Consider the following 27,889-nt stretch of genomic DNA (forward strand, 5'->3'; position numbering starts at 1 on the left):
GCCAGTAGATAAAAAGTTATAGTGAGGGCAAAATGGAGTGATGGCCAGTACAACAGATGACGTAGGCATACAAAGGAGGCAGAGGCAAATGGGAGGTGAAATAAGCCATGTTAGAAAAAATACTTCATACATATTAACCTGAGAAATACTTTCTCCTTTGGTGAAAGGAGAGGTACATCTCTTCTTTGATTTGATTTACTCTGCTGAGAATCTTCCCTTCATTAATTTCATCCTTTTGGCAAAGTATAAGAAATCTATAATAAATGTGAGGGGCAAATGCTGATAATGTACTAGCAGACTGCCAAGGGGAGAAGGCTGTCATATTAAGAAATATTTTGATGTCCCTGTTAGGTCTGGTTTGGTCAGAATTAACGTATGCAATGCCTGATTGCTATTTTATTTCTATAGTACTTTATGAGTGCTTAATTCTTCCCTAAGAGAACTAATTTGAACACAAACTAAAATTATAATTTGAGTTAGTGCATGCGATGTGGTTCCTGCCAGAATGATTTAGTTGACATTTGGTGTGTAGGCATCACGTTTCAGCTAAGAGTTTTGATTCTGTGAGCAAACTGAATTTAGGTGCCAAAAGTTACCTGACATGTAGATTTCTATATTGTTCTGCAGCAATGTTACCCACACCAAAAGAGAAAGATTTCATTTTAAACATACTTGCTTATGGATATAACTCACTGGACACATACACTATGCAAATACTATAGATTACTATGGATAGTAATGCTTTAATGTTCTTGGTCAAACATTGGTCTATTGCTTACTAAGCTTTTCATGCTATCATCTCCAACTCTCATCTTTCTCAAAATTTTAGTAGCACCTTTGTTTCCAGTGATGCATGTCTTTTGTTACTCATTCATACTGAGAATTTTCTTTCCTATTGCTACGGCTGTTATCCATAATTTCCTCCAAGTACATGGCCACAGGTCAGCCTTTAAATCATGAGCGAGAAAACTCTGGCTGTAAGGGGCCTACCCTATTGTAAATATTTTAGGTTTTGCGTGTCATATAGTCTCTGTTGCAGCTACTCTACTATTCCTTGAGGCGGGAAAGTAGCCATAGACAATGTGTAAACAAATGGGCATGGCAGTGTTCCAATAAAACTTTATTTACAAGAACAAGTGGTGGGCCATATTTGGCCCACAGGCCATAGTTTGCCAACCCCTGCTTTAAATCAACTGGAAGCCTTTGTTAAGCGAATCATGTATCCTTAATCTTATAATAGGCACTTAATAGTACATCCCTTATTTGATTTAAAAAGAGTTTGAGGTTCACTCCTCTAAGAATCTTTCCTTCATAAATTGCATCTCACTGATAATCATTAGCACCAGCCCTTCTATCTCTCAAGATTCTTAACCATGTCAGAAACACCTGTGAAATCACTGCCTTTATCTGCACACATGTTCATGCTGGTTATCTGTTTGCCTTGTCTCTCCTCATAGACTAGAAGATTCTAGAGGGTGGGCATTGTGTCTGATTATTATTATATAATCCCAAACACTTAGTACAATTTAAGGTACCCAGTGCATAAACATCTACTCATGAAGAACAGATTTCATTTTTAAAAGACAGGAAAAAAGAGAAAGAAAACATAAACACCAGCCATTTGTTTAATTTTACTTTAGTTATAAAAAAAGAAAGTCTTGATATTGATGATAAGTCATACCTGATGCGTTGAAGGTTTTTACTATAGTGATTTTAGTTTTTTCTGCAAAGAAGCAATTTAAATATTAGAGCAGAATTGTTATTTTTTAAAAACAATTTGCCATGAGTATCATTTTAGTGAACTGCTAAGAAAATCATACTGTTGACACATTTAAGACACTATTGGTCATCTCAGCAGCAGAATGAATGAGAATTACATACTCAGATCATATAGCATTGGCAGAGGGTGGGTCTGGATTCGGATTCCTATGTTTACCCAGTTAGATCACTCCTGTTACTCACCCCACTGCCTGCATAATTCTACTGCAGTTTCCATGCGCTGCTGCTAGACAAATTAATGTGAACTTACACTTCATATATGCAGAATTAAGTCACTATCAGGACCTTCAGGTGATAGGTTGTAAGGAGCAGGTGATTCAGAATAAAAATGAACGGAAACAGTAAACACAGGATCTACTATCAAAATATTGCTACTCTACCCGAATATCAACAGTGTCCTGCTACCTTCTTTAGGAGTTAATAATAATAATATAATATTATTGATAGATAAAATTATTCTCAGAGAGGTTGAGACTATCCAACTACAGTCATCCAATAAGCTCACAGCAGAACCAGGACAGACTTGTTCCAAGTCAATGACTCACAGGCAAATATTAACACACTCTGAAGAAACAAACCTTAGAAATATCTTCCCGACATGCTTTGGGAACAGAGCCCATGGCTTATTTCCCAGATAATAGAGAACCAGGCTCAGAAATCCTTACTGTAAGGATGGCCACTTAGAAGAGACTGTGTTCCGGGCACAGACTTACAAAGAACGTCTGTCTCCTAGGGTGAGTAGCAAGTTCTGAAGAAAACACAAAGCTCAGATCTTGGAGAAACACTTAAGAATGATGACGTTATCCTGACAGCTTCAGAAATCTCATGTCTGTATGTGTTATTGACAAGCTTCTGTTTCAGTGTGTGAAAGACCCATGGGCAATGATCGGTGGTAATTATAAAAGCTGACAGCATTTTGCATTACTATTAAGAATCCTTTCAATATATTATCTTGTTTTGCCCTGATACTTTCCTTTCCAGAGCAAACAAAACACAACTGTGAAATGAACTTCTGATTCCAGTAAAAAAATGCTTTGGGGGAAAAATGTTCAACCTCACAAACATGAAAAGATGCAAAATAGAACCTAAGGAATTGAAAGGAAAATCTAATAGTATATGACATAGTCTCAGCTCTAGGCAAAGGTACGGTTACAAAGACATTCTCATCCACTGCAGACAGTAATGTTGTTGGGTACAACTTTTCTAGAAGGTAATTGGGCAGTTGGTATCAAAGGCCTTAAAATATTCATAATGCTGACCCAAATAAGTCCAATCCTTGCAGAGCATTCTACAGAAATCAGGGAGAAATGCAAATATGTTTGCACAAGGATGTTCACTGCAACAATTTCTATTTAAAAAGTAGAAACAGGGACTTCCCTGGCAGTCCAGTGGTTAAGACTGCACTCCCACTGCAGGGGGCACGGGTTCCATCCCTGGTCGGGGAACTAAGATCCCGCATGCTGCGCAGTGCAGCCAAAAAAAAAAAAAAAAAAGTAGAAACAAATTTAATGTTCACATATGCTACACGACAGAATATTATCAAGTCATTAATAGTAAGGGATGCTGGAAAATACTTATAATTTAATATGAAGTCAAAAGGGCAAGATATAAAAATTTATGTAAACTATGACTATTTTGTTATATATATACATAGTGTGTGTGTATATATATATATATATATATATACATATATACATATATCATATATATATGATACTGAATGGAAATATACCAAATTATTAACAGTAATAGTCTTAGGAAAGTAACATTAAAGATGACTGCTATTTTCTTCTTTGCATTTTTCTATATTCCCCATTTTTTATGAGCTAAGATGTATTACTATTGTAATCAAAAAAATTGTAGATGTTATTTTAAATGGAGTGCTATAGCCATAAGAGTTTGGAAGTTCAGGAGTGTAGTGACACCAGAATTATAGTTCAATGTCAAAGTAAAACGAATAATAAATCAACAGTTGGAGTCATAGGAAATGGGCAAGGAGATAACTTTTACTAACCCAGAAGACCACACAAGTGAGAAGCTCAAGAAGCCACAGAAGACAAGTTATTATATTTAGAAATAACTTGACATTACCTGTTTTGTTCAAAGTAGATAATACGCTCGAAGTAGCATCTGAAATAAAATAATAAAAATTAGCACAACTATTGGCATGGTTAACAAATACATGCATCTTCCTAAGTTCCTTAAACACTTCACTTTTCCCCAAATCCTGGAGAAGTTAGAGATTTTTGCAAAAGCCAACCGGTCCACCCTCTCACAACGCTAGCCATTCCCCAACCCGCGCAGACCATTCCTGACCAAGTATTCATTTATTTAAAAATGTGTTTCCTGAACACGTTTTACCTGTCTAAAACATAGCAGCACTCCTATAATCATTAGATTTAAATAAACCCATTTATGTTGTTTAATATTTTGTCCTCTTTTTTTCTCTATTATAATGAAAGTCTCTAAGGGATATGACATTTCCATAGTTAGTAGTAACTTTAATATTATACAAAGCCCTGTAGATGCTTAATGCATTTGTACCTAAAGGTATACTCTTATAAAGCAATCTTTAAGGAATTCTAGTTTAAATTTGGAGTTCTTGAACATGATATTCAACGAACTTTTAAGGAAATCTCATTTTGATCGTTTCACTTAAAATCCAATTTAAAATCTACCCTATTGGTATTTCTTTAAATGAAAATACTTCTAGAATTTATTATTCTGGATGAAACTTTAAGGAGGAAAAAAAGGCATGTACTATATTATCACACTTCAAAAAAACAAAAAACCCACATAAATGGGATCCAAAAACTATTGCCAAGGAGATTTTAAAGATGTTTTTTCATTGTAAAAAGTAATCGCACATAAAAATGATAATGTCTTGGGCTTCCCTGGTGGTGCAGTGGTTGAGAGTCCGCCTGCCGATGCAGGGGACATGGGTTCCTGCCCCGGTCCGGGAAGATCCCACATGCCGCGGAGCGGCTGGGCCCGTGAGCCATGGCCGCTGAGCCTGCGCGTCTGGAGCCTGTGCTCCCCAACGGGACAGGCCACAACAGTGAGAGGCCCGCGTACCGCAAAAAAAAAAAAAAAAAAAAAAAAAAAAAAAAAAAAAAGATAATGTCTTCCCTTCCCACTGGACCAAATGTGAATTTAAACCAGTTTTGATCGGCATGAGTTGCATCTATGATTGTTTAGCTCCTTAACCACCAACCACATGGTGAGATTTCATCTTAACTAAGGGATTGCGAAAAGTGTTGGGTTTTGACTGCAATAAGATGGAAGGCTGTCTACCCACAGAGAAAGGGAACAGAATGTGCTGCCCTGCCCACCTCCCTCGATTATAGCCCAATTCTTTGCCCTTTTCCCTAGTATGAAGCCAGATTTTTTTTTCATTTCATACTATTTAAAAATTGATAAGATCATCTGTAAAAAAAAAAAAAAAAAAAGGCTGTCTCTGAACACTTTGTGCCTCTAAATCTAGGCTGAATCACATTAAAGTCACTGGATGTGCTTTTCCCATTTAAACAATCTGTCCTGTAAAGCGTGTTGGCATCGTGTTGGAGAGCAAGTACAGCTCTCAAAATGTGATCGATATCTTTCCTTTCACAGCACAGTTAGAATGGTGTACGGCTGTCCTCCTTCCACAATAAGAATATTATCATTAAACCAGAAAGTTTAGGTTGCTCTCCAGGGTCGATAGTCTGGGGGATTTTTTGTGTTTGTTTGTGTTTGTTATTTGAATAAGGAAACCTTCAACACCATTCATTATACTTATATTCATATTAAGGGTTATCAATTTTCACTTGCTTCAGAAAAATTCTTACCATCCAGGCTTGTAGTTTCAACCTCTTTTGTCCCGAGGAAAAACGACAAGACAAAGGTATAATTAAATCAAAAACTTAACAAGTTGGGGTAAATCTAGGTTTAAATTTTTTCAAAATCTTGCCTGGAGTACCATTGGAGTAGGGGACAAAACCAACAAGAGGTGATTCAGCTGCAGGAGAAAAACAAAAATTCGAATTAATACTTTGAAACAATTATTTATTGAATTTTAAGGGGTTAAACTTTTGAGATATAATTATGAAAAGTAGAAAACATGCTATCAGACCAATAAGTAGCTAAATCTGCAAGTCCCATAATCACTCAGTGAGTATACATTTAATCAGAAAATCATAAAGAAAGAACCCAAGAGATGAAATGAGTACAACTGTTTCATTTTACAGGTAAAGAATATGAGACTCATGATCACGAAGCTTGCTCTGACCTATGGAATATTATGGAAATAACTTTAGGAACCACAACAAAATAGAGACATACTACTTTCAAAATTTTTCAGCCAGAGACTTCTAGAAAACATTTTATAGTTTAATAATTTGTCACACTACAATTATGAAACATATTGGCACATCGGTTCTACTCTGTTTATAATGACACCTGGTAACTTTTCTCATAATGAATTTAAGATTTAAAAAATGACACTGCTATCACTCAATACTGTACTACCTAACACAACTTCCTGGTAAGTTATTTTAAAATATGGCTGCTGGGACTTCCCTGGTGGTGCAGTGGTTAAGAATCCACCTGCCAATGCAGGGGACATGGGTTCGAGCCCTGGTCCAGGAAGATCCCACATGCTGCAGAGCAACTAAGCCCGTGCGCCACAACTACTGAGCCCGCATGCCACAACTACTGAAGCCCACGTGCCTAGAGCCCGCGCTCCACAACAAGAGAAGCCATTGCAATGAGAAGCCCGTGCATCTCAATGAAGAGTAGCCCCCGCTCACCGCAACTAGAGAAAGCCCCATGCACAGCAACGAAGACCCAACATAGCTAAAAAAATTTTTTAATTAAAAAAAAATAATAAAATAAAATATGGCTGCTATTAAGACAATCAGGTTGTAAATTTCCCATGGAATAACTCTATTTATGCTAAGAGGTCAGTCTACTACACACACTTTGCATGTTTAACTATTAAAAAGATCCAATGGCTTGACCTCTCCATATACACACGACAAGCAAACATTTTACAACTAAACTGAGCTTTCCAATAGGGAGCCTGATATTCAGCTGGTAAGGACAACATTTGGGTGTGTCGAGGTGCTTGGCTGGCCTGTCGGTTTTAGACCAATCATGCGTTGGCTGAAACACACACACCCTGTCTGTCCTACATTATTGCTTCCAAATTTTGTCATTTACTACATTTTTTTAAATTACCAAGTATATTTCTTGAGAAGTAAGACAGTTCCTGAGCAATGAGATTCAAAGCCTGGGTATGGAATCCTTTGCTCTTGGGGCAGAACAATATAATTCGCCAAAGGTGGTTTTTAATCAATGATCATTCATTTTTCTGATTGGAGAGGAATGGGTGACACCATCCAAAGAGGCCTGCGGGCACAGCCGCCTGTCCGTCCCTGGATCTGTGCTGGCTTTCCCCTGGGGCCCTGGGGCTGTGCCTGGCATCACTGTGTGCCTCCAAACCCTTGACCTCATTCCATGCAAACAGTTTTGCAAAGATATCACCATGATTAAGTCTGAGAAGGCTACTGCAGCAGAAGAAAAATACAGTGGTTCATTTTACCCTAGAAGTTTAACAACAAGGGGGCAAACTGGCTTAGCAAAAAGAGCTTGCGCTTCGGAGATTTGCAGTCCTGGGTTTGAATCTCTGCCCCATTACTTAATAACTTAATAATAATGATCAGAGACTTCCCTGGTGGCACAGTGGTTAAGAATCTGCCCGCCAATGCAGGGGACACGGGTTTGAGCCCTGGTCTGGGAAGATCCCACATGCCGTGGAGCAACTAAGCCCGTGCGCCACAACTGCTGAGCCTGCGCTCTAGAGCCCGCAAGCCACAACTACTGAACCCGCACGCCACAACTACTGAAGCCCACACACCTAGAGCCCGTGCTCCACAACGAGAGAAGCCACCGCAATGAGAAGCCCGTGCATTGCAATGAAGAGTAGCCCCTGCTCACCGCAACTAGAGGAAGTCCACGCACGCAGCAACGAAGACCCAACACAGCCAAAAATAAATAAATAAATAAATAAATTTGTAAAACATAATAATAATGATCGTTATTACTTACTGAGGGTTTACTCTGTGCCAGGCACATGTGTTATCTCATTTCATCTTCACAACTTCCCTATGAAGCGAGTACTGTTATTCTCTTCAATTTACAGATGAAGAAACTGAGGCACAGAAAGGTGAAGGAACTTGTCCAAAGCCACACAGATAGCAATGGAGGTTGGGGGGGGGTGGCCAAATTCAAACCCAATGAGTGTGGCTCCAGAGAATGTGTGAACATGAGCAAGTTTCCTCCTCTCTGACCCTCGGTTTCCTCATCTATAACATGAATATAACGATCCCTATACTGCAAGATTGGAAGCAAAACGAGATGTCGGAAGACTCCCAGACATGTAGTATGTGCATGAGCAGTAATAGCGATTATTACTAATTTTAGTTAAATGAATTAATAACAGTAGAAGCTCATTTTCACACAACTAAGGACAATGTGAGTTGACTCACTCCTTACCGTAAAAGATTGTTCTGTACTATATGGTATATATGTTACAGAATGAAACAGAAGTAGGAGTTAGAGAAGCCATGTGCTGCATCTGTGATGTGCGGCAAGAAGCCGTGTGAACTTAGATAAGTTACTCAGCCTCTCCAGGCTTCACCGTGTTATTAACTAAGGGATCGGGGGGGGACCACTTTATCCCTGAGGTCCCGTTGTAGCCAGCAGTCTGGAATGCTGGTTCTGCTCCTGGTTCCTGCCAAGACGGGTCCTAGTTATAAATTTCTCTTTATTGATTTGCCTTCCCATTCTCATGAGTGCTAAGCCTTTAGAAGCCTTTTGAAAAATATTAATTCAGTGGGGTGCTGAGGAAGTATATTTAAGAGAACATCTCAACCCTCAAATATAGGAACATTTAGCATGTTTATGTCCTTGATACTCTTCAGGAGATATGAACTAGAATACTAAAAGTAACACTGAAGAACTGAAGCAGTTACCATGATGAAAACCCACAAATTAGTCCCTAGTTTTGTTTAGCAATTGGGGGGGACTGATAGACTATCCTGTTGTCTGTGTCTGCTTTGATTTTTCAGGAGTAGGTTTAATGACAGAATTTAATTAAGCTTCATAGAAGAAAACAATTTTGCTGTATCTGACATTGCATGGAGAACTTCTAGAATATTTTGCTGAAATTCCCCCAAAGTCATGAAATAACAATCTTACCAGAAGGTGATAACAAACTGGAATTATCAGCGTGCTCTGTTGACGAAAAAGGTGATTTAAAATTAGTTTAGTTTGTAGATTAAACAACAGGGACCTACTGTATAATACAGGGGATGATTACAATATCTTGTAATAACCTATAATGGAAAAGAATCTGAAAAAGAATATATATATATATATATATATATGTATGTATATATCTGAATCACTGTGCTGTACACCTGAAACTAACACATTATTGTAAATCAACTATACTTCAATAAAAAATGTAAAAGTAAATAAAATTAGTTTGTACATGAATTTGTAGGAGATTAACATCTTTAACGGCAGTGAATGTAAAATGAGTTGCAAACAGCTACCAAAAGAGGGCAGTACGTTAATTTACTATTATTTCAACAGCCTAATCAGTTCTTTCAATTCTCCACAAAGACATATCTCTGGTGAAGCAATTCTTCCAATTTAACTGTTGATGGTACTCTATATATTTTGTTATATAATGGTTTAGTACATTTTAAAATGATGACTAAGAACTTCGGTTGTTGGCAAATGTTCATTAGAATGTGTAAATGTATACATCTGCATAAATTAAACTTCCCGTAACTGTACTTCTTTTTATACCTATTAGCGCAGACTTTATACCCTTAATTAAGCCAATCAGACACCTCTGGGTATATAAACTACAAGAACTGCTGTGTTATTTATTTTGGGAGGATGCTAGATTCCTTAAAAGAAAAGTAATTCTATTTTTTTCTCTATGAAAAATAATACACTTATTGGAGAAACTTCAGAAATTACAGATAAACAAAAAGAAGAAAATTAAAACCACCTATAATTTCACCACCCAGACATAAATGACATTAACATTTTGACGTATATTCTTTTCTCTTCCTATGTGTTAATGTATATCTACATATGAATATAAATATATGAATGTATGTGTATACATATGTACTTACAGGTATGATAAGAAAGATCACGTCACTTAAAACTATTTGTAACCTGGTTTTTCTCATGACACTATATCCTGAACATTGTTCTATATCATTAAATAATTTTCCCCAATACCATTTTGTGATGACTGCATAGCATTTCATTGATTGGAGGTACCATTAATTTATATAACAAATTTCCTTTTGATGGACATTTTAGTGTGCGCAGTTTTTCATGATTATAAACAATGCTGCAAGAAATCCTCTTGGTAAATTTTTGCATACATACTTGCTATTTCTTTCAGAAATTCCATGAATTTTGATTGCCAAGATGCCTTACAGAAAACAAACCAATTTATACCGCTCTTTGCAGTACATCAGAGTGTTACTTTCCCAAACTCTCACCCAATGGGGTATTACCTTATAAATTCTTAAACTGTTTTTAATTACAAAGGAATGGTTATTTCCATAGTGGTACCTTGAGATACAATTAAAAAGAAATAATAAGTATATTTAGAAACTAAAATTGTACAGTGAAACATACCTGGTAGCTTCCAGGAGCCTATTTTCCTTAAATGGTGGTAGGGTACTGATTATTTTCTGGTATAATTAAAACACAGTTCTGCTTGAAAGCAGGACTGAATGAGCGCTCAAGTGGTTAGCGCAGAGTAGTTAGTGTCTTGATGCCCTAATTTAATTGGCATTGCCTCTTCTTAGTCTCTGTCCTTCAATGTATCCCTCATGCTACCTTAAATATCCCACCAATCAAAGAGTCTGTTGAATTAACAGGAGTTTAATTTTGAGAATGCTCCTGGGAGCACTAAGGGGAATCAGTCATTCACAGCTTAGTATGAATTAATTCCAATTGGCTGAAGTCTTCTCATTATGTAGCAAAGACCTACCATACTGGGCCATGTTGAAAATTTCCAGGAAGAATCAACATTCAATATGGGCTACTTGAAAATGACACATCAGTTTAGGCAGGTGAGGCAGAGTGGTGTGGGAGCGTGGCACAGGCAGGGAACAGCATGAAGGCACTGAGGAAGAGATGAGTACCAGGGAAGAGGGATGGAGAGTGATGTTGAAAGGCAACAGGGGCTAATACTGCTTCCTTTTCAATTTTGCCCAGTGGCTGACCAGAGTCACCGATTGTTCAACCTTCTCCATTGCTAAATCCTTTGACAAGAGCTGTATACCCACAGGGAAAGGGGCTCATCTGAGTTTTACCTCTTTCTTAGATGCTAGAGGAAATGGACAATTCAAGGGTAATAGGAGAGCCAGAGTGGAGAAGGAACTTTCCTGGTTGGCCATCTCTGGGTAGACAGGTTTGATATGCATGGATTCACAATCAAGAGGTAAAACCTGATCAAAACATAGATCAAGGGCCAGCCCAGCCCAGCCTACAGGGCTCCCAGCAGAGGCCTACACTGATGAAGGAAGGGAACCCAGTAAATAAAAGTTAGAGGTTTTTAAATTGTTATTGTCTGCTTTTTCTCTTTTGGCATTTTTTTTCTTCTAGGGGCCCGATTACTCAGTGACTAACATTTTATTCACTTTTTCTGTCTCTCATTATAATGCTCCACATCACTCCTCTTGGTCCCACATAGAGACATCCCCTAGGCCTTACATTTTCCTGAGTATCAGCCTCTGTTTCTCTTGGGCTCTCTCCTAACTCACTTCCCATTTGTTAAAACCAAGGAGGTGTGGGCTTCCCTGGTGGCGCAGTGGTTGAGAGTCCGCCTGCCGATGCAGGGAACACGGGTTCGTGCCCCGGTCTGGGAAGATCCCACATGCCACGGAGCGCCAGGCCCGTGAGCCATGGCCACTGAGCCTGTGCTCCGCAACGGGAGAGGCCACAACAGTGAGAGGCCCGTGTACCGCAAAAAAAAAAAAAAAACGAAGGAGGTGGTCAGCATTCCCAGTGAGTCATATATTTGAGTTCCATGCCACTCTTAGGAGACAAAACATTTCCATTGTTAAAAAGATTCGCAAGCAGAGAAATAAATTTTTCAGATTTTCCTTTGGAAATTTACAAAGAGCAAAATTTAAAGCATTATTCATTTATTGAAGTCTCGATTTAAGTCCATAAATAAAATTATTGTGAGCTGTCTATAAAATTTACTCAATATGACTCCCTAGTGATTTTTTAAAACAAAGTCCATATATTGCAATTATGATGACCAGGAGTTTGGCATGCCTAAGCTTCGAATGGACACCAAACAGAGGAACTGGCAACTCAAGAAAGTGGCCCCCCTCGACGGAGTCTCTTTCCCTACATCACCTCCCTGGCACATTCTTTCAAATTTATTGCTACCACCTCCCCAAATCCAATCCCACATGATCAAGTGTGGTCTGAGCACTGCCATATGAATGCCTTACTGTCATTGCCTCTCCAACCCCATATATCCAAGACCCTGTCCCCCATCGCCCCACAGCATTTCCATATCATTCTTGAATTTGATGGACCTCTGGTAATACCAGCCAAACAACTGAAACTGGAGAATTCAGTATATTAGTTTCCTGTTGCTGCTGTAACAAATTACCATGAACTTAGTGGTTTAAGACAATGCAAACTTGTTACGTTAGAGTTCTGTAGGTCATTAGTCCAACATGGGTCTCACCCGACTAAAATCAGGGTGGTGTCAACAGGCTGCACACCTTTCTGGAGGCTCTGGGGGAGAACCTGTGTCCTCCTTATTTGGACAACTGGCAGAATTCAGTTCCTTGCAGTTGGAGGACGTAGTCCTCATTTTCTTGCTGGCTATAAATTGAGGGCCATTCCTCGATTCTAGAAGCCACCCACATTCCTCCATCTTCAAAGCTAGCAACAGTGGGATGGGGTAGGGGGAGTCCTTCTCATGCAGCATCCGTCTGACTCACTCTTCTGCCTTCCTCTTCCACTTTTAAGAACTCGAGTGATCAGACTGGGCCCACCCAGGCAATCCACGATCACCTCCCCATCTCCCACTCCTGAGCTTTAATCACATTTGCAAAATCCCTTTTGTCATGTAAGGCAACATAGTTACAGGTTTGAGGCATTAGAAGGGGACATCTTTGGGGAGCCATTATTCTTCCCACATACTCAAAAATCCAGTTTTTTAAATTATGGAGAATATGAGTTGCAAGGAACCACACTTTAGGAAGAAAAATCCCACAGGGGTTAAGCGAAGGGCCCAGAAAACTAGAGTCAGTTTCAGCAACGCAGCTGAGTCTACAAACCAAAGGCTCACTCCCTGGCCATCGCTCCGGACTCCTCCTGTTCTCCACCTCCCACTCCCACCCCCAGATTCCGTCATCCACCCTGTGCATTCTTCTCACACTAACAGGGAGCTGTTGCAAGGATTAAAGAGAAGTGATGTGTGTGATGATAGTAAGAGTGAACACTGATTGATGCTTCCTGTGAGCCAGGCTTAACACACGAAGAGCTTCATACACATTTTATTATTTAATCAGCCAACGACTCTATGAAATATGTGGATTCCTTAGCATCAGTCCTTTTTAGTGCTTGAGAAACTGAGGCTGCGCAAGGTTCTGTGAATTGTTCCAGGCCTCCATGGGAATTCACTGTAGAGCTGGGATTTGAACCCGGGCAGTCTAACTTCAGAGCCTACCCTCTGGGCCTCTATTCTATCCCACCTCCAATGACAAACTGTGTAGACCATAAACTAGTAGATAAATGGAGGGTATTAATATTCCCTAATCTCTCTCTTACCTCTCCTTTCTTCCCACGCCCACTGTCCCCTTCTAAGCCCAGAGCTTGATCGCCTCACACATAAGTGAAATATTAGAACCCGGAATCTTCTCATTGGCAAGGATCTTAACGTTCTTTGCGTCTGACTTCTCACCCAACTCAGTAAGCCATCCACCGAATGCACACCACTGGCTCCCAATCCCAACTCAGCCCCCCGACAAGTTTTATCTTGCCCACACAGTGGAACTCACACTGAAGTTTCTGAAAGTTTGAATTACTTATCAACATTTAAAAATTAGGAGATTTCAAATAAAATTCCAAATTCTTACCCTTCCAAAATTGGAAGTTTTAGATGACCCCTTTCTGTCAGCTCTCCAGCCCTCTAAAGCATGCCCTGGCATGAAACTGATGGAGATGGCTCTTTCCTCTTTGTATCTTAAAGTTTATTCACTGGCTACACCATTCACTTGGCATTTGGACATATACTGTTAGGCACTGTTATTTAACTTTTCCACTGTATGTCTTGTTTTCCCAACTAAATGCTAAGCTGCTTGATTCTTTATTATCCTCCAGGAATCCAGTGCAGGGGCTTTGCTTGTGGTAGATATTCAAAACATTTTTGGATTGACTGATGACATCATTAAGGAGTCTCCAGCAGTCATGAACATACGACAGGTAGTTCAAGAGCAGGAATTTAATGCAAATATTGCAAGCGGTCAGGTCCCTGTGATACAAAGCACAGCAGGGGAAAGATGGGCAAAAGATCTGAGAGCAATGACGCAGAGTCCATGAAGGAGAGACTTGAGAACACTTCTTAGATGGCTATGGTTCAGAATCTGTACTTTGGAAGCACAGCTATAACTGCCAATCACAGCAGGTAGCTTGCTTAACAGATCTTCCAAACGTATACTAAAATGGCCATTCAACTGCCGTATCACAAACGCTGCCTACAGCAATGATCTCAATACTGTACCCTTCATCAACCTTTCCTCTTCCTAATGCCCTCTCCCTGCTCGCTCACTCCTCATTCCTGGGATCACCTCCCAAATAACCTGCACCCAAGTCATACAAGGTCATGTCTGAGGGTTCTGAGGTTTTCATTTTTCTTCTGCTATTTGATATGTGGGAGATGTAAGACTTAAAATGTCAGACAGTTGGTTCTCTTTACACCCAGCACATTCTCCCCGCAGTTGGATGGGAAAGATAAAGGCTTAATCTTCTAGGAGTGGATCTAAAAAGAATACAACTAGCCCCCCTTGCATGAATGTTTTAGAGCCAACTAAAATTTGTAATCTGGTGACAGTCCTTCTCTGGATTGAATTACTGTTCCATAGAGAGATGACTCAAAACAAGGTGCCACGCCTAGGCACTCTTATACAGGGACCCCAAACAAAACAATATGATTATGACAGTGGCTCTCCGGGGCTTGGGACAACAGACACTCTTACAAGAACTGTATTTTTCAGATTTTACTACATAACCAACAAAATGACTGAAAACATTTCTACTTCGGCACAGCCAAAATGTGTTTACTTGAGCTGTGACCATCTCACGTCACAGTGCTCAATAAATACTCTGACACAACGTTTTTATTAAACAATTGATAATGACATCCCTAAAGAAAACTTCAGCTCCTAGCTGGTGGAATTTCCCAAAGTGCAAACGATTGGCAATTCTAGGTGGGCCTTGGCCAAAATGGGAAGTGGGTGAAACATGGTCTTGATCCCCCAGCCCCTGGGTCTTGCTCCTCTCCCGTCCTCACACGGTACCACTCACCCGCCCTCTTGCCCCTTAACCCCTCCAGAACTGATCTGGCCTCTCTCAGGGGTTAACAGACAGTCCCCTCCCTTGAGGATCTAGGAGATGCATTTTGGAGTGTCCATAAATGCCCTAAAATAGAATGCAAATTTGTGTGTATTCATATGCATTTTTTTTCTGGAAAGGGTAGAGTCCCAAAAGGGACTCTATTTTAAATTAACAAGCATGTATATAGCATTACTGTGACCAGGCACTTCATAAATATTAACTCATTTAGTCCTCATAACAACAATACGAGGCAAGTTACCCCATTTTACAGATGGGGAAACTGAGGCACAGGGAGCTCAAATAACGTGTGTAGTAAAGGGACAGAGCTAGGATCTGAGCCTAGGCTTTCGAGCCCCACTCTACTGGGCTGCTTCTCTTCTTGGGCTGTGGTCTAAAACAGTGAAGAGCCGCTGACCTGCTGGCCATCCACCCCATCCCACTGGGAGGGATGTACACTTTAGGAAGGAGGAGAGCCTTGAAATAAACTGTTTCCGACAGGTGGGGGATATTAGGGCATCATCCCCCCTTCCCAGCCGCCCTGAAGTTAGACACATAGACAATAATCTAGGCTGCCCGTCAAGGCCAGTGCAGATAATGGAGTATTTGGGTTGTGTTTTCCATTATAAAATGCTAGCCATAACTTGGGTTCACTCCACTTCTGAAGGCTGGTAGCTTCTGGAGCTTTTTCAGTCTGAAAGGTAAATACTGCTTAGTGTTTCAGGGGGAAGAGAGGGAGAGAGGCAAACTGGCCTCTACTGAACACTTATTACAGTGGCATTATACCCATGCTTCTTCATGGAATCTCCCCACATGCCCATGAAACATGGCCCTCTATCCAGACCTCATCTCCCCCTCCACTCCCCTCACCCAACCACTCTGGTGTCCCTGCTGTTCCTCCAACACACTGGGCACAGTCCCACCTCAGGGCCTTTGCACTTGCTGCTCCCTCTGCCTGAAATACTTTTCCCACAGAGACCCCCTTGGTTTGCCCTGCTGCCGCTTTCAAATGTTGCTCAAATATCACCTTCTCTGAGAGACTGATCCAGACCACTCTATTTGAAATCACAACACTTTCCCCCTTTGCCCGACCCTTTCCATCCCCTTACCCACAACACTCCTTGCCGTCCAAACAGTATGTATATATTTATGTATGCGTGTATTTATGTATGTGTGTAAACACACACACACACACACAGCCCTAAGAGGGGGTCTCTCCTAACATTCTGTGCCCTAGACCCCTCACTTGCCTCATCCAAGTCCCAGCCCTGTGTAATATGTAAGATTTTGGGACTTCCCTGGTGATGCAATGGTTAAGAATCCACCTGCCAATGCAGGGGACACGGGTTTGAGCCCTGGTCCGGGAAGATCCCACGTGCCGCAGAGCAACTAAGCCCATGCGCCACAACTACTGAGCCTGCGCTCTAGAGCCCGTGTGCCACAACTACTGAGCCCGTGCGCCACAACTACTGAAGCCCACGCGCCTAGAGTCCGTGCTCCGCAACAAGAGAAGCCACCGCAATGAGAAGTCCGCACACCGCAACGAAGAGTAGCCCCAGTTCGCCGCAACTAGAGAAAGCCCGCGCGCAGCAATGAAGACCCAACGCAGCCACAAAAAAAAAAGAAATTTTTTGGCCCCCAAGAACCAATTTTCATTCCCATGGGAGCGAAGTGGCCCCCATAGAGAATGCACACTCCAGGGCTATCTCCGTTTCCTCCCGAAAAGATCCAGCTTAAGGAAAGCAACATTTGCCCGGGTGCCCCTCTCCTCCCGGATCCCCACTAGTGTCTCGGGTGATTCTGCTGTTAGTCAGCCGACATGTTCTTTCACCCCAAAGCACCTGTCATTTATGGGTAGTGAGAGTTCCCTGTGGTAGATGTTTAAGTGCAGAAGCACCTGGAAGTGGGCGGAGGGCACCAGTGGGTAGGGTACAGAAACTCTTCCAGTCTCCCTCAGATCACGCCACTCTTTGCCAGCTCGCAGGTGAGCAGTGACCCCCTCAGCATCTTAGCTTAGGTTCCCCGGGGGTGCGGAGCCTAAGGTAAGGACTTGGCTGCACAATGAACTCCCCATTCTCCCCAGCCCCTGGCACAGAACAATATTTTTTTTATATAGGTATGAAATAAACGAGGAGGGTGATCTGAAGTGGGATGGCCAGACAGCAGGCTATTGCAGTAAATTAGCCAAGACATGATGACGACTTGAACCAGTGCTTGGCAAGCTGGCATGAAAAGAGAGGTTCAACAGACACTTTTAAGGTTAGATGAGAGGATGTAGGGGATGTTGCGGTGAGGGAGAAGCAGAATAGTTAACCTATCAAACCCCAACAGTGCAGATGACATTGCTCTGAATCCCTCAAGTGCGGCAGGTAGGTTAACAAATAACAAATGTTGGCGAGGATGTAGAGAAAAGGGAACCCTCGTACACCTGGTGGGAATGTATATTGGTGCAGCCACTGTGGAAAACAGTAGGGAGGTTTCTCAAAAAGCTAAAAATAGAACTACCATATGACCCAGCAATTCCACTCGTGGGTATATATCCAAAAAAACCCCAAAACCACTAATTCAAAAAATTCTGAAGCAATTAGAACAAATGGCCTATAGCTGTACTGTTCAATATGGTAGCCACTAGCCACGTGTGGCTATTTAAATTTAAAGTTAAATAAAATTTAAAATTCAGTTTCTCAGTCACATTTCAAGTGCTCAATGGCCACATGTGGTTGGTGGCTACTGTACTGGACAGATATAGAACACTTCCATTATCACAAAAATTTCTATTAGATCATGCTGGTCTCTAGTGATGACGGCTAGTTTTTACGGAGTTCTTACAACGTGTCAAATGCATTTCAGTCATCTGTTTTACATGCATTAACTCATTTAATCTGCATATAACTCTATGAGAGAGATACTGCTACTTTACAGATAAGGAAACTGAAGCACAATGATTAAATACCTTGGTACAGTCAGAGTTAATAAATGGCAAGAGGTAAGACTTGACCCCAGGAAGTCCAGAGCCTGTAGTCTTAACCTTATACCATATTGTGGAGGTCCCAGTGGCCTGGGTTGGTACAAAGGGAGTGGGCAGCTCTGGTGGAGTCTCCTGACTACAAATGTCTCTCTCCTGATTGGACAGTGATAATCTGGTAGTGCCCAGAATAGCCTCCTCCAGCTTTCTTAGATTGTATGAACCTGGGTTCATACATGATCTCAAGAAAGAAGGGATGCCGAGCCCATCCCACCCCACCTTCCAATGGCAGAATGAATGAGATGTACCAACTACCTTGCCTCATTAGTTAAGGTAAGGCAAGTTGCTACAATAAATAAACGCTGAAATCTCAGACACTTAAAAAAAAAAAAGGTAATTTTCCAGGTGTGAAGTCCAATCAGCAGCCTAGAGTGGAGGGTAGGGTGGGACAGAGAGAGCAGCATCTGCTCCATGCAGTCATTCAGGGACCCAGGCTGACAGAGGCACTGCCATTTTCAACATGAAGATTCCAAGTTTGCTCTGGAGAGCAACATCCAGCCAGGCAAACAGGTGGGAGATTTTTTTTTTTTTTTTTTTTTTTTTGCGGTACGCAGGCCTCTCACTGTTGTGGCCTCTCCCTGTTGTGGCCTCTCCCGTCGCAGAGCACAGGCTCCGGACGCGCAGGCTCAGCGGCCATGGCTCACGGGCCCAGCCGCTCCGCAGCATGTGGGATCCTCCCGGACCGGGGCACGAACCCGTGTCCCCTGCATTGGCAGGCAGACTCTCAACCACTGCGCCACCAGGGAAGCCCCGGTGGGAGATTTTTAATGGCTAAGCCCGGAAGTGGCAAACATCATTTCTCCCCACACCCACTGGCCAGAACTCAGCCACATGGCCACTTCTAACTGCAAGGGAGGCTGGGAAATGTAGTCTAGCTGTGTGCTAAGGAAGAAAAAATAAAGCTTTGGTGAGCTGCCAGCCAGTCTCTGCCACATCAGATTTAATTTGAGTGCTGTAGAGTAATGATACCCATTAAAATAATGATAGGACAAAATTAATGCTAAAATCACTCTCCCCAGTCATTTTCTCTCCAGTTCTTTGACCTTATATTGACTAGGTCAAAAGTCAGGGAATCAATATGAATCAGAGGAGGGGGAGTCCTTGCCACTGAGGCTGAATATGAATCCCCCCTTCTCTGTGACTCACGTCCCCAGCTTTGCTCCTAGCTAACATCCATATCATGTTTTTTTCATGACCCCCAACTGTAGAACTCCTACGTGACAAACAAGTTCTGTAAACAGTGACATCCTAGTAAAAGCCACAGAGAATGGCTGAATTATGGATATTCTTGCTGCATCCTACTTAGTTGAAAAAGTTGTATTTTTGAGTTCCCTCTGTTTTGAAGCCATGTAAACCTTAACCTTTGCTGTAGCACTTCTGGGTAGAAGATTCTTAGGAGGCCCTTAGGCCTTTGTATGTTGGTGGCTCCTGTTCTACTGTTTTCCCCTTCTATTGTCTTTGGCTTGTCATGAGCTTTGAAGTCTGATCTGGGACTCCTCACTTTTAATAATGTATAACTCTTGAGTTAGTCATCTCCATGTGAATAAAAGGCCCATGTCCAAAAAATTCCAATGGATGAATGAGCATGCCTCCTTAACCAACTTTAAAGGTGATTAAGAGACTAGGCTCTTGAGAGAGAGGTCCAAATCCTTGCTCTGCCTTGAGTTAAGTTTCTGACATTTCTCTGCTTATATTTGTTCATCTGTAAAAATGGGGGTGATTACTTTGAATGAAATTATATTACATTTACAAAGTATTTTTATTTATCACAGTTCCAACAGTAAGTTGTAATTATTATTATTTTTTAATTCTTATTCATTTATTTATTTATTTTTTGGCTGCACTGGGTCTTTCTTGCTGCACATGGGTTTTCTCTAGTTGCATCGAGCGGGGGCTACTCTTTATTGCGATGCACAGGCTTCTCATCAAGGTGGCTTCTCTTGTTGCGGAGCATGGGCTCTCGGTGCGTGGGCTTCAGGAGTTGTGGCACGCGGCCTCAATAGTTGTGGCTCGTGGACTCTAGAGCTCAGGCTCAGTAGTTGTGCACGGGCTTAGCTGCTCCGCGGCATGTGGGGTCTTCCCAGACCAGGGTTCGAACCTGTGTCCCCTGCATTGGCAGGCGGATTCTTAATCACTGAGCCACCAGGGAAGTCCCTGTAATTATTATTAATTCAGTCTGCATGATTCTGTGTCTTTGGATAAAGTTTACCTTTATGTAATAAACTGTTTTTTTTTCTTAAAACAAACAACGTGATATCAGTAATTTGCAGAGGGGCGTTTTTAAAAAATCATAAAGATAGTTTCTTTCCAAGATTTGCATGTATGTGATTTCCATTCTAACTTTAAAACATTCGTATCTATTCACTAATGCTTGATTAGTGAGAATATCTATTACAACACTGTGTTCGTCTAACTCAAGTTTCCATGGGTTAGCATCATAGGAAGACATCTCCTAGGAAGACCGTGGGGTTCCATCACCTTGTATTACACATCAGGAAATGGAAGTTCATAGAAATCCATTTCAGAGGTGAAGGAGACTTGAAGATGACCTAGTATAATATTGTAAATCCAGAAAAGTGGCAAAGGTAGTGACTTATACTATATTTCTTTACTTCAAAAATTGTTTATTTACCCACAATAGACTGCATGAGAAAATAGAGTGTGATGTTTGCTTTGTTTGAAATTATATCTCTCCTGGTTTTCTACTACTGATCACAAACACTGGATGCAGTTATCTTTGTTGTCTTTGCTCAGCACAAAAATGGGAGGAAAATTTTACTTAAATAAACCATTTGAAAGATAGTATCTTTTAGGACTTGCAGTTCACTGGAAGAAAAGAATTACAACATAAGCCATTGGTCTGGAAAAGACTAAATACCAAACTAGTCCAAGCCCCTCAGTCTACAAGGGAGGAAAGAAGCTCAGAACATGAAGGGATTTGCCCAAAGCTTATTCACTTATTCCAATTTTTGAAGGCCAATTGTATGCCAGGCACTGGGGTTATAGCAGGAATAAAACCAAACCCCTGGCCTCAAACAGAGTTTACATTTTAGTGATATTATGCAACTCACTTGAAAGTTTTAAAATTCTACTTTGAAAAAAATCCTATGACTGAAAGTTCTTCACTAATTCAAACTCATCCCTCCTGCCTGTACACCAAAACCCAGAATTGGTTAGCCTTTACTGTGAATCCAAATCAGTAACCAGTGTAGTGACAAATCATATTTTACATTAGGAGCAAGGCAAAAGAGGCTACAGAGTTGAAACACAAGACAGCTATGTGTTCAGTCCTTGTTTATTCAATTAATCAGATAATTATAAGCAATTCTCATTTATTCACCAAAGCAAGGCCACCACCCATTTGATAGTTTTCATTTCTCTCGTCCTTAAATTAACAAAATTCTATACTATACTAAATACTAGAGCAACAAGAGAGTAACCTTTACTTTATGCTGTGTGCATTCCTAAAGGGAAAGAAGAGGGAAGGGTACAGGCCAAATCGGACACTGATGTTAAAACCAAACACAATTGCCACAGACATTGTTGCAAAAGCACACTCAATCTATCTTGATGGAGTTTTTTTTTTACAGTGCTGTGATCTTGTGAACATGAGGCTTCTTGCCAAGATCAATCTGTTTCTTGTTATTTCCTTGAAGGAAAGATGTACCCACATCAAGGTTCATTTCAACAGCATGTTCTCTTGGAACATCAACTTACTTCTTAATAGATTAAATCAGCGGAACTATTGCTTTTATTCCTCAGATCTCTCTTAATCTTTATCTAGTCCTTTGGAGGTACAAACCCATTCCAGGATAAATGAATATGGCAAAGTTTCAGACAAAGTCGTGTAAAAAAATATTTTCAACTGCTTCAGGGACTAAACACTGAGGAAGTGGTTAAGGACACAAGTTCTAAAATGCCACCACTTCTACTTTCCAGCTGTGTGAACTTGGAAGTGACTCAAACCGTCCAAGCCTCAGTTCCCTCATCTAGAAAATGAAGGAATTACACCTGACTGTAACTATTATCAGGATTCATGAAGGTAACACACGAAGCATTGAAAACGATGTGACACACAGTAAACCTTTGTACAGTTAACTCTTAGATGTGTTAGAATGCTTTCAGAGGCAAGTCACAGAACATTCAGTTAAAAGTATCACAAACATTAAGGACATTCAATTAGCCCACCTAACAAGAACTCCAAAAGCAGACAGTTAGTTCTAAGGCTGGTCCTACAGCTCAGTGATGGCAACAAAGATCCAGGCCTTTTCCAGCCTTCTGGTCATTCAACCTCAGGATACAGTTAGTTCAGGGACTCAACCTTTCAAAAACTCTGGTTATCTCCACTTTCTACTTGCACTCCCTAGCTCCTCTCAGTGTTTTTAAGATGGCTACCACTGTTTCAGGCATCAAATCCAAACACGAAAATGTCTAGGCACAGCACTATCCAATAGAACTTTCTACAACGATGGAAATATTCTATATCTGCACCGTCCAGTATGGCAACCACTAGCCCCATGTGAATACTGAATGCCTGAGATGCGACTTAGTGTGACTGAGGAACTGAATTTTTAATTTCACTTAATTTTAATTAATTTAAATTTAAATAGCCACATGTGCCTCGTGGCTATCATATTGGACAGTGCGTGTCCAGAGTAAGAAGAGAAACTCTTTTTCATTGAGTCTCAGGAGTGGGGATGTTTTCCTAAAAGTACCCCAGCAGATTTTCTCAGGTGTCTTTTTGGTCAGAAGTCAGTCACAGGGCTTCCCTGGTGGCACAGTGGTTGAGAGTCCGCCTGCCAATGCAGGGGACATGGGTTCATGCCCTGGTCTGCGAGGATCCCACGTGCCACAGAGCAACTAGGCCCGTGAGCCACAACTACTGAGCCTGCGCATCTGGAGCCTATGCTCCGCAGCAAGAGAGGCCGTGACAGTGAGAGGCCCGTGTACCGCGATGAAGAGGGGCCCCCGCTTGCCGCAACTGGAGAAAGCCCTAGCACAGAAACGAAGACCCAACACAGCCATAAATAAATAAATAAATAAATAAATTTTAAAAAGTAAAAATAAAAAAATCTTATAAAATATATAGACATAATTTAGATGTACAAACAATAGTGACAATAAACAACTTAAAAAGAAATCCTTGAGCTTTCCTTTGATGTCTAGGATGACTCCATCTTGTTTTGGAGCCTCCATTCCAGAGGTACAGGAAAGGGATCCTTAAACCTGATGATTTAACTTAGCTCTCTCTTCTGCTCTAAAATGGTCTCTAGGTAACTCAACGTCTTCCAGATAAATACGCAATCTTCGTTTTCCCTCCTCTTCCTTCTGGTAGTCAAGATGGCTTCCAGGTTAGGAATGGGGTGCCAGTGTTCTGCACAGCAGGGAGAAAGGACCTACATCACCTCGTGCTGAGCCCTGGGTTCTCAAGGGCCTCTCCAGGGATCTCCCTCACCCTGCAGGGTTCCTGGGGGTCCAGCTGGCATCCAGTGCTGAAGGCTGTGTCCAGTGTGCCCCATGTTCTAGTCTCTCAGAATCCCACCCTGGCCTGGGGGTCCCTCTCTTGCTGACCTAGGTCCTCTCAGCTCTCACCACTGGGTGTCTGTCACATCCTCCATCTGGCCCCTGGTCTCAGCTGTCCACACCGTCATCTCTGCAGCCCTGTCCCTGCCCCTGGCTCTCAACAGAGCTACCCACTAGGAACACGAGGGCAATTTCGAATCCCTTCCCTGTCACACAAGAGATGACAAAGACCTGGAGAGGACACCACCTCCAGCCTTCACTCTGCCTAAACACACTGGGCCACCATTTCTCATCTCTGCCACTGCCCCATGTTGATTTACAGGCCACTGTAAGGGGTTCTCATCCGGAGTTCTAAGTGGAAAGTGGGACACAATGTCCTCTGCTTTCAGTTTCCCCCTCAACCCATCTAGATTCTCTATCATTCCTTGTCACCACTTCTACCTGCCAGGGAAAGAGTCAGGGCCCAGCAGAAGTGACCTCATGCCTGTGTGGAATTTTGGGGGCTTGGGAAATTGGCTGAGTATCAGATCAGCACTATGGTATTTATAATCTCAATTTTACAGATAGGAAAGTGAGAGACAAGGAGACCAGCACTGGGTTTGGAAAGAAGAACAAAGACTTGGATGGACAAAGCATGAGACGGTAAGAGGAGACAAGCCAGTGAGGCCTTGGAGAAGGGGAATTAGAGAGAAATCTATCACTGGAAATGCCTTCAGCACAGAAAGATCTAGATCTAGCCCAGAAAGACAGTAAGTTGGGATTATAGCTCATGAGGTCACCAAACTGGCTCAAATGTGTACTTGTTTCCAAATGGGGACGACAACTCTGCAAGAATGAAATTATAACCGTCTTCCACTAATACATCATCTCACGCTCTGGAAAACAGTTGTACCTAAAAGAAGACCTTCTTGGAAGACAAAAGAGAAGAAGCAGTGGAAGGAAGGAAGGAAGGAAGGGAGGGAGGGAGGGAGGGAGGAAGAAAAGAAAAGAGGTATTGGCACAGCCCAAGAGAGCTAGAGGCTAGAGTTAAGTTACCTGCCAAAACTTATTTGGGTTTCTGGTAGACCAAGAATGACTCCCTCGAACATCACCAAATTACACAACTGAAGTGTCAAGGTCTAAGGGTTTTCTCTATTGGTCAGTGGCCTAACAAGAGAGCGTCAGTCCGGGGAGAATATATGGGGATGTATGTATATGTATAGCTGATTCACTTTGTTATACAGCAGAAACTAACACACCATTGTAAAGCAATTATACTCCAATAAAGATGTTAAAAAAAAGGGAGGGGCTTCCCTGGTGGCGCAGTGGTTGAGAGTCCGCCTGCTGATGCAGGGGACACGGGTTCGTGCCCCGGTCTGGGAAGATCCCACATGCCACGGAGCCATGGCCGCTGAGCCTGTGCGTCTGGAGCACAGGCTCCGCAACGGGAGAGGCCACAGCAGTGAGAGGCCCGAGTACCGCAAAAAACAAACAAACAAAACAAACCAAAAAAGGGAGTGTCAGTCCAATCCCTCGTCACTGTCAAGAGCCACTGAGTCATCTCTCAGGTTTCCAGGGTGAAGCTACTGTGTTTGCAGTCCAGATACCCCAGAGCCAGGGGCAACGGCTGCTCCCTGGCAGTCTACTTCAGGCTCCCTCTCCGTCTTCTCTCCATGCCTCAGTGCCACATTCATTCAGTCTTCACTTACTGGGCAACCCGGTATAGTATGAACAGTACGGGCTACTGATTCCAATGGGGGATCCTCCAAGCTGTGTGACTCTGGGCAAATGACTTACTCTCTTTGACACTCAGTTGCTTCATCTGCAAACTGAGACTTAAAATATCTACCATAAAGAGTTTTTGGGAGGATTAAATGAGATGATCTATATCACGGCCTGCCCCAGAGCAGGCCCTCTGCCTGCTTTCACCCCATTAGTTTCCCACCCACCTTGCCAAACCTTCCTTCTCCCTTCTCACCTGGCACAGACCACGTGCTGAAAGGACTCATGATGCAAAGGAAGTACATCATGACATGATACAAAGTGACAAGCATAAAAAGACATGGATAAACAGAAAAGGGAGCACCGGCAGAAGAGATTTAATGCTTATGAAGACGTGAGGGGAGGTTTCACAGAGGCAGTAATACTGGGCTGGACTTGGAAAATGAGTGTGTTTCCAAATGGGGATGAACCCAGGAAGCAGAGGGAGGGAGTAGGGGAGTGAGGTAGGGAAGAGAGTAAAGCCAATAATGGGTACGTTAATTAGCACACGGCTACCATGGACAACTGTGGCCCAATCCAACAATCTCCTAGGTGTATAGAACACACCTTAGCATTGTCCCACCAAGGGACAAGGAAGCTGGCATAGGTAAACACGAACTCCCATTCTTCACTGCTTTGGGATATTAACTCCCTGGCACTACTAGCTTGTTCCATGCACAGGCCAAGCATGGGCGCATGGGTACAGATCATTCTCAGTCAGGGAGACATGGGAACCACCGGCATGTGCAGGATCCGTCTGTAGGTGACCTCTGGGTGGGCCAAGGGGGGATGGGCAGAGCAGCAACAGCATCTGCTACAGGCGGCTGAACATTTAACTAGGCTCACCCACGGATGTGGCCAAAGGCCGTATGTTAAAGCCCTATAGCACTGACTCACACTTCAGGATTTAGTTACAGTTTGTACTGTTCTCATGTGTCACAGTCATGTCCCTCCAACTGGAGTGTAAATTTCCTGGAGTCAGAGATGATGTCCTCTCAGCAGCCAGTAATGCTAGGCACACAGCAGGCACTCATTACCACGCAACTGATTATCCAGTGTAGAAGTAGCAGGTCCCCTTGGCCTTCATCAAAGACCAGACCTAAGCCATCCTGAACCGAAAAGAACCTGCCTCAGTCCAAAGCTGTTCAAAGATGATGCCTATAAGCCGTCTGGATGATCCAGTCCAATATCCAGTCCAAAAGTGGATTCCACCTTTATGGTTAACCTACAGCTACACAACCACCAAACAGAGTACACAACCTAGTGTAGCAGAGAAGTTAAGAATGCTGAAGACAGGATAGCGTAGTGGCTAAACACACAAACTTTGGGTCAGATGGCCTGAGTCTGAATTGCAACTCTGCAACCAAAATGTTTAACCTAGGGCAAGTTGCTTACCTTCTCTGTGCCTCGGCTTCCTGTAAGTCTGTAAAACGGAGCCTAATACTAGTGCCTACTTCAAAGAACAGCGGCTGGCACAAGGTAAATATTATCAAAGTGATTATTAAATAACATGAATACTTAGTTGGAGTTCTGAAAGACAATAACGAACTCCTATTTGGCCCTTTCCAGATCCCAAAACACTTCATTCAGAAAAACCTTTGGGGCTCCCCTGGTGGCACAGTTGTTGAGAGTCCACCTGCCGATGCAGGGGACAAGGGTTCGTGCCCTGGTGCAGGAAGATCCCACATGCCGCGGAGCGGCTGGGCCCGTGAGCCATGGCCGCTGAGCCTGCACATCCGGAGCCTGTGCTCTGCAGCAGGAGAGGCCACAACAGTGAGGGGCCCGCGTACCGCAAAACAAAACAAAACAAAAAACAAAAAAAGAAAAACCTTTGCATATGCAATGTTATATGTCAATAAAGCTGGAAAAAGAAACAGAAAAAAGAAAAAGAAAAACATTTGCCATCATGGAGGGGTTTTTTTTTGTTTGTTTTTTCTTAACATATATTGAGCCTTAACAAGAGCCCAGGGCTTCCCTGGTGGCGCAGTGCTTAAGAATCCATCTGCCAATGCAGGGGACACAGGTTCGAGCCCTGGTCCAGGAAGATCCCACATGCCGCGGAGCAACTAAGCCCATGCGCCACAACTAATGAGGCTGCGCTCTAGAGCCCGCGAGCCACAACTACTGAGCCCACATGCCACAACTACTGAAGCCCGCACG

At 42.3% G+C, this 27,889-nt stretch overlaps 1 protein-coding gene across 14 annotated transcripts in view; it reads right to left on the reverse strand.

Annotated features, from left to right (window-relative positions):
- Positions 1–27,889, reverse strand: part of ADGRG2 (adhesion G protein-coupled receptor G2) — a 110,464-nt gene that overhangs the window by 40,379 nt on the left and 42,196 nt on the right. For 3 of the 14 annotated variants that reach the window (XM_082608906.1, XM_082608907.1, XM_082608901.1), the window contains exons 3-7: positions 9,019–9,054; positions 5,738–5,776; positions 5,607–5,630; positions 3,871–3,909; positions 1,682–1,723 (exon numbers count right to left, since the gene is read on the reverse strand). In XM_082608906.1, coding sequence (XP_082465032.1) covers positions 1,682–1,723; positions 3,871–3,909; positions 5,607–5,630; positions 5,738–5,776; positions 9,019–9,054 — 180 coding nt within the window. The remainder of the gene's footprint in view (positions 1–1,681; positions 1,724–3,870; positions 3,910–5,606; positions 5,631–5,737; positions 5,777–9,018; positions 9,055–27,889) is intronic. The other 11 variants (XM_082608909.1, XM_082608908.1, XM_082608912.1 and 8 more) reach the window with 7 other exon arrangements.

This window comes from Mesoplodon mirus (assembly GCF_964341445.2).
Source record: "Mesoplodon mirus genome assembly, chromosome: X".
In the NCBI taxonomy this organism is placed as follows: Eukaryota; Metazoa; Chordata; class Mammalia; order Artiodactyla; family Ziphiidae; genus Mesoplodon; species Mesoplodon mirus.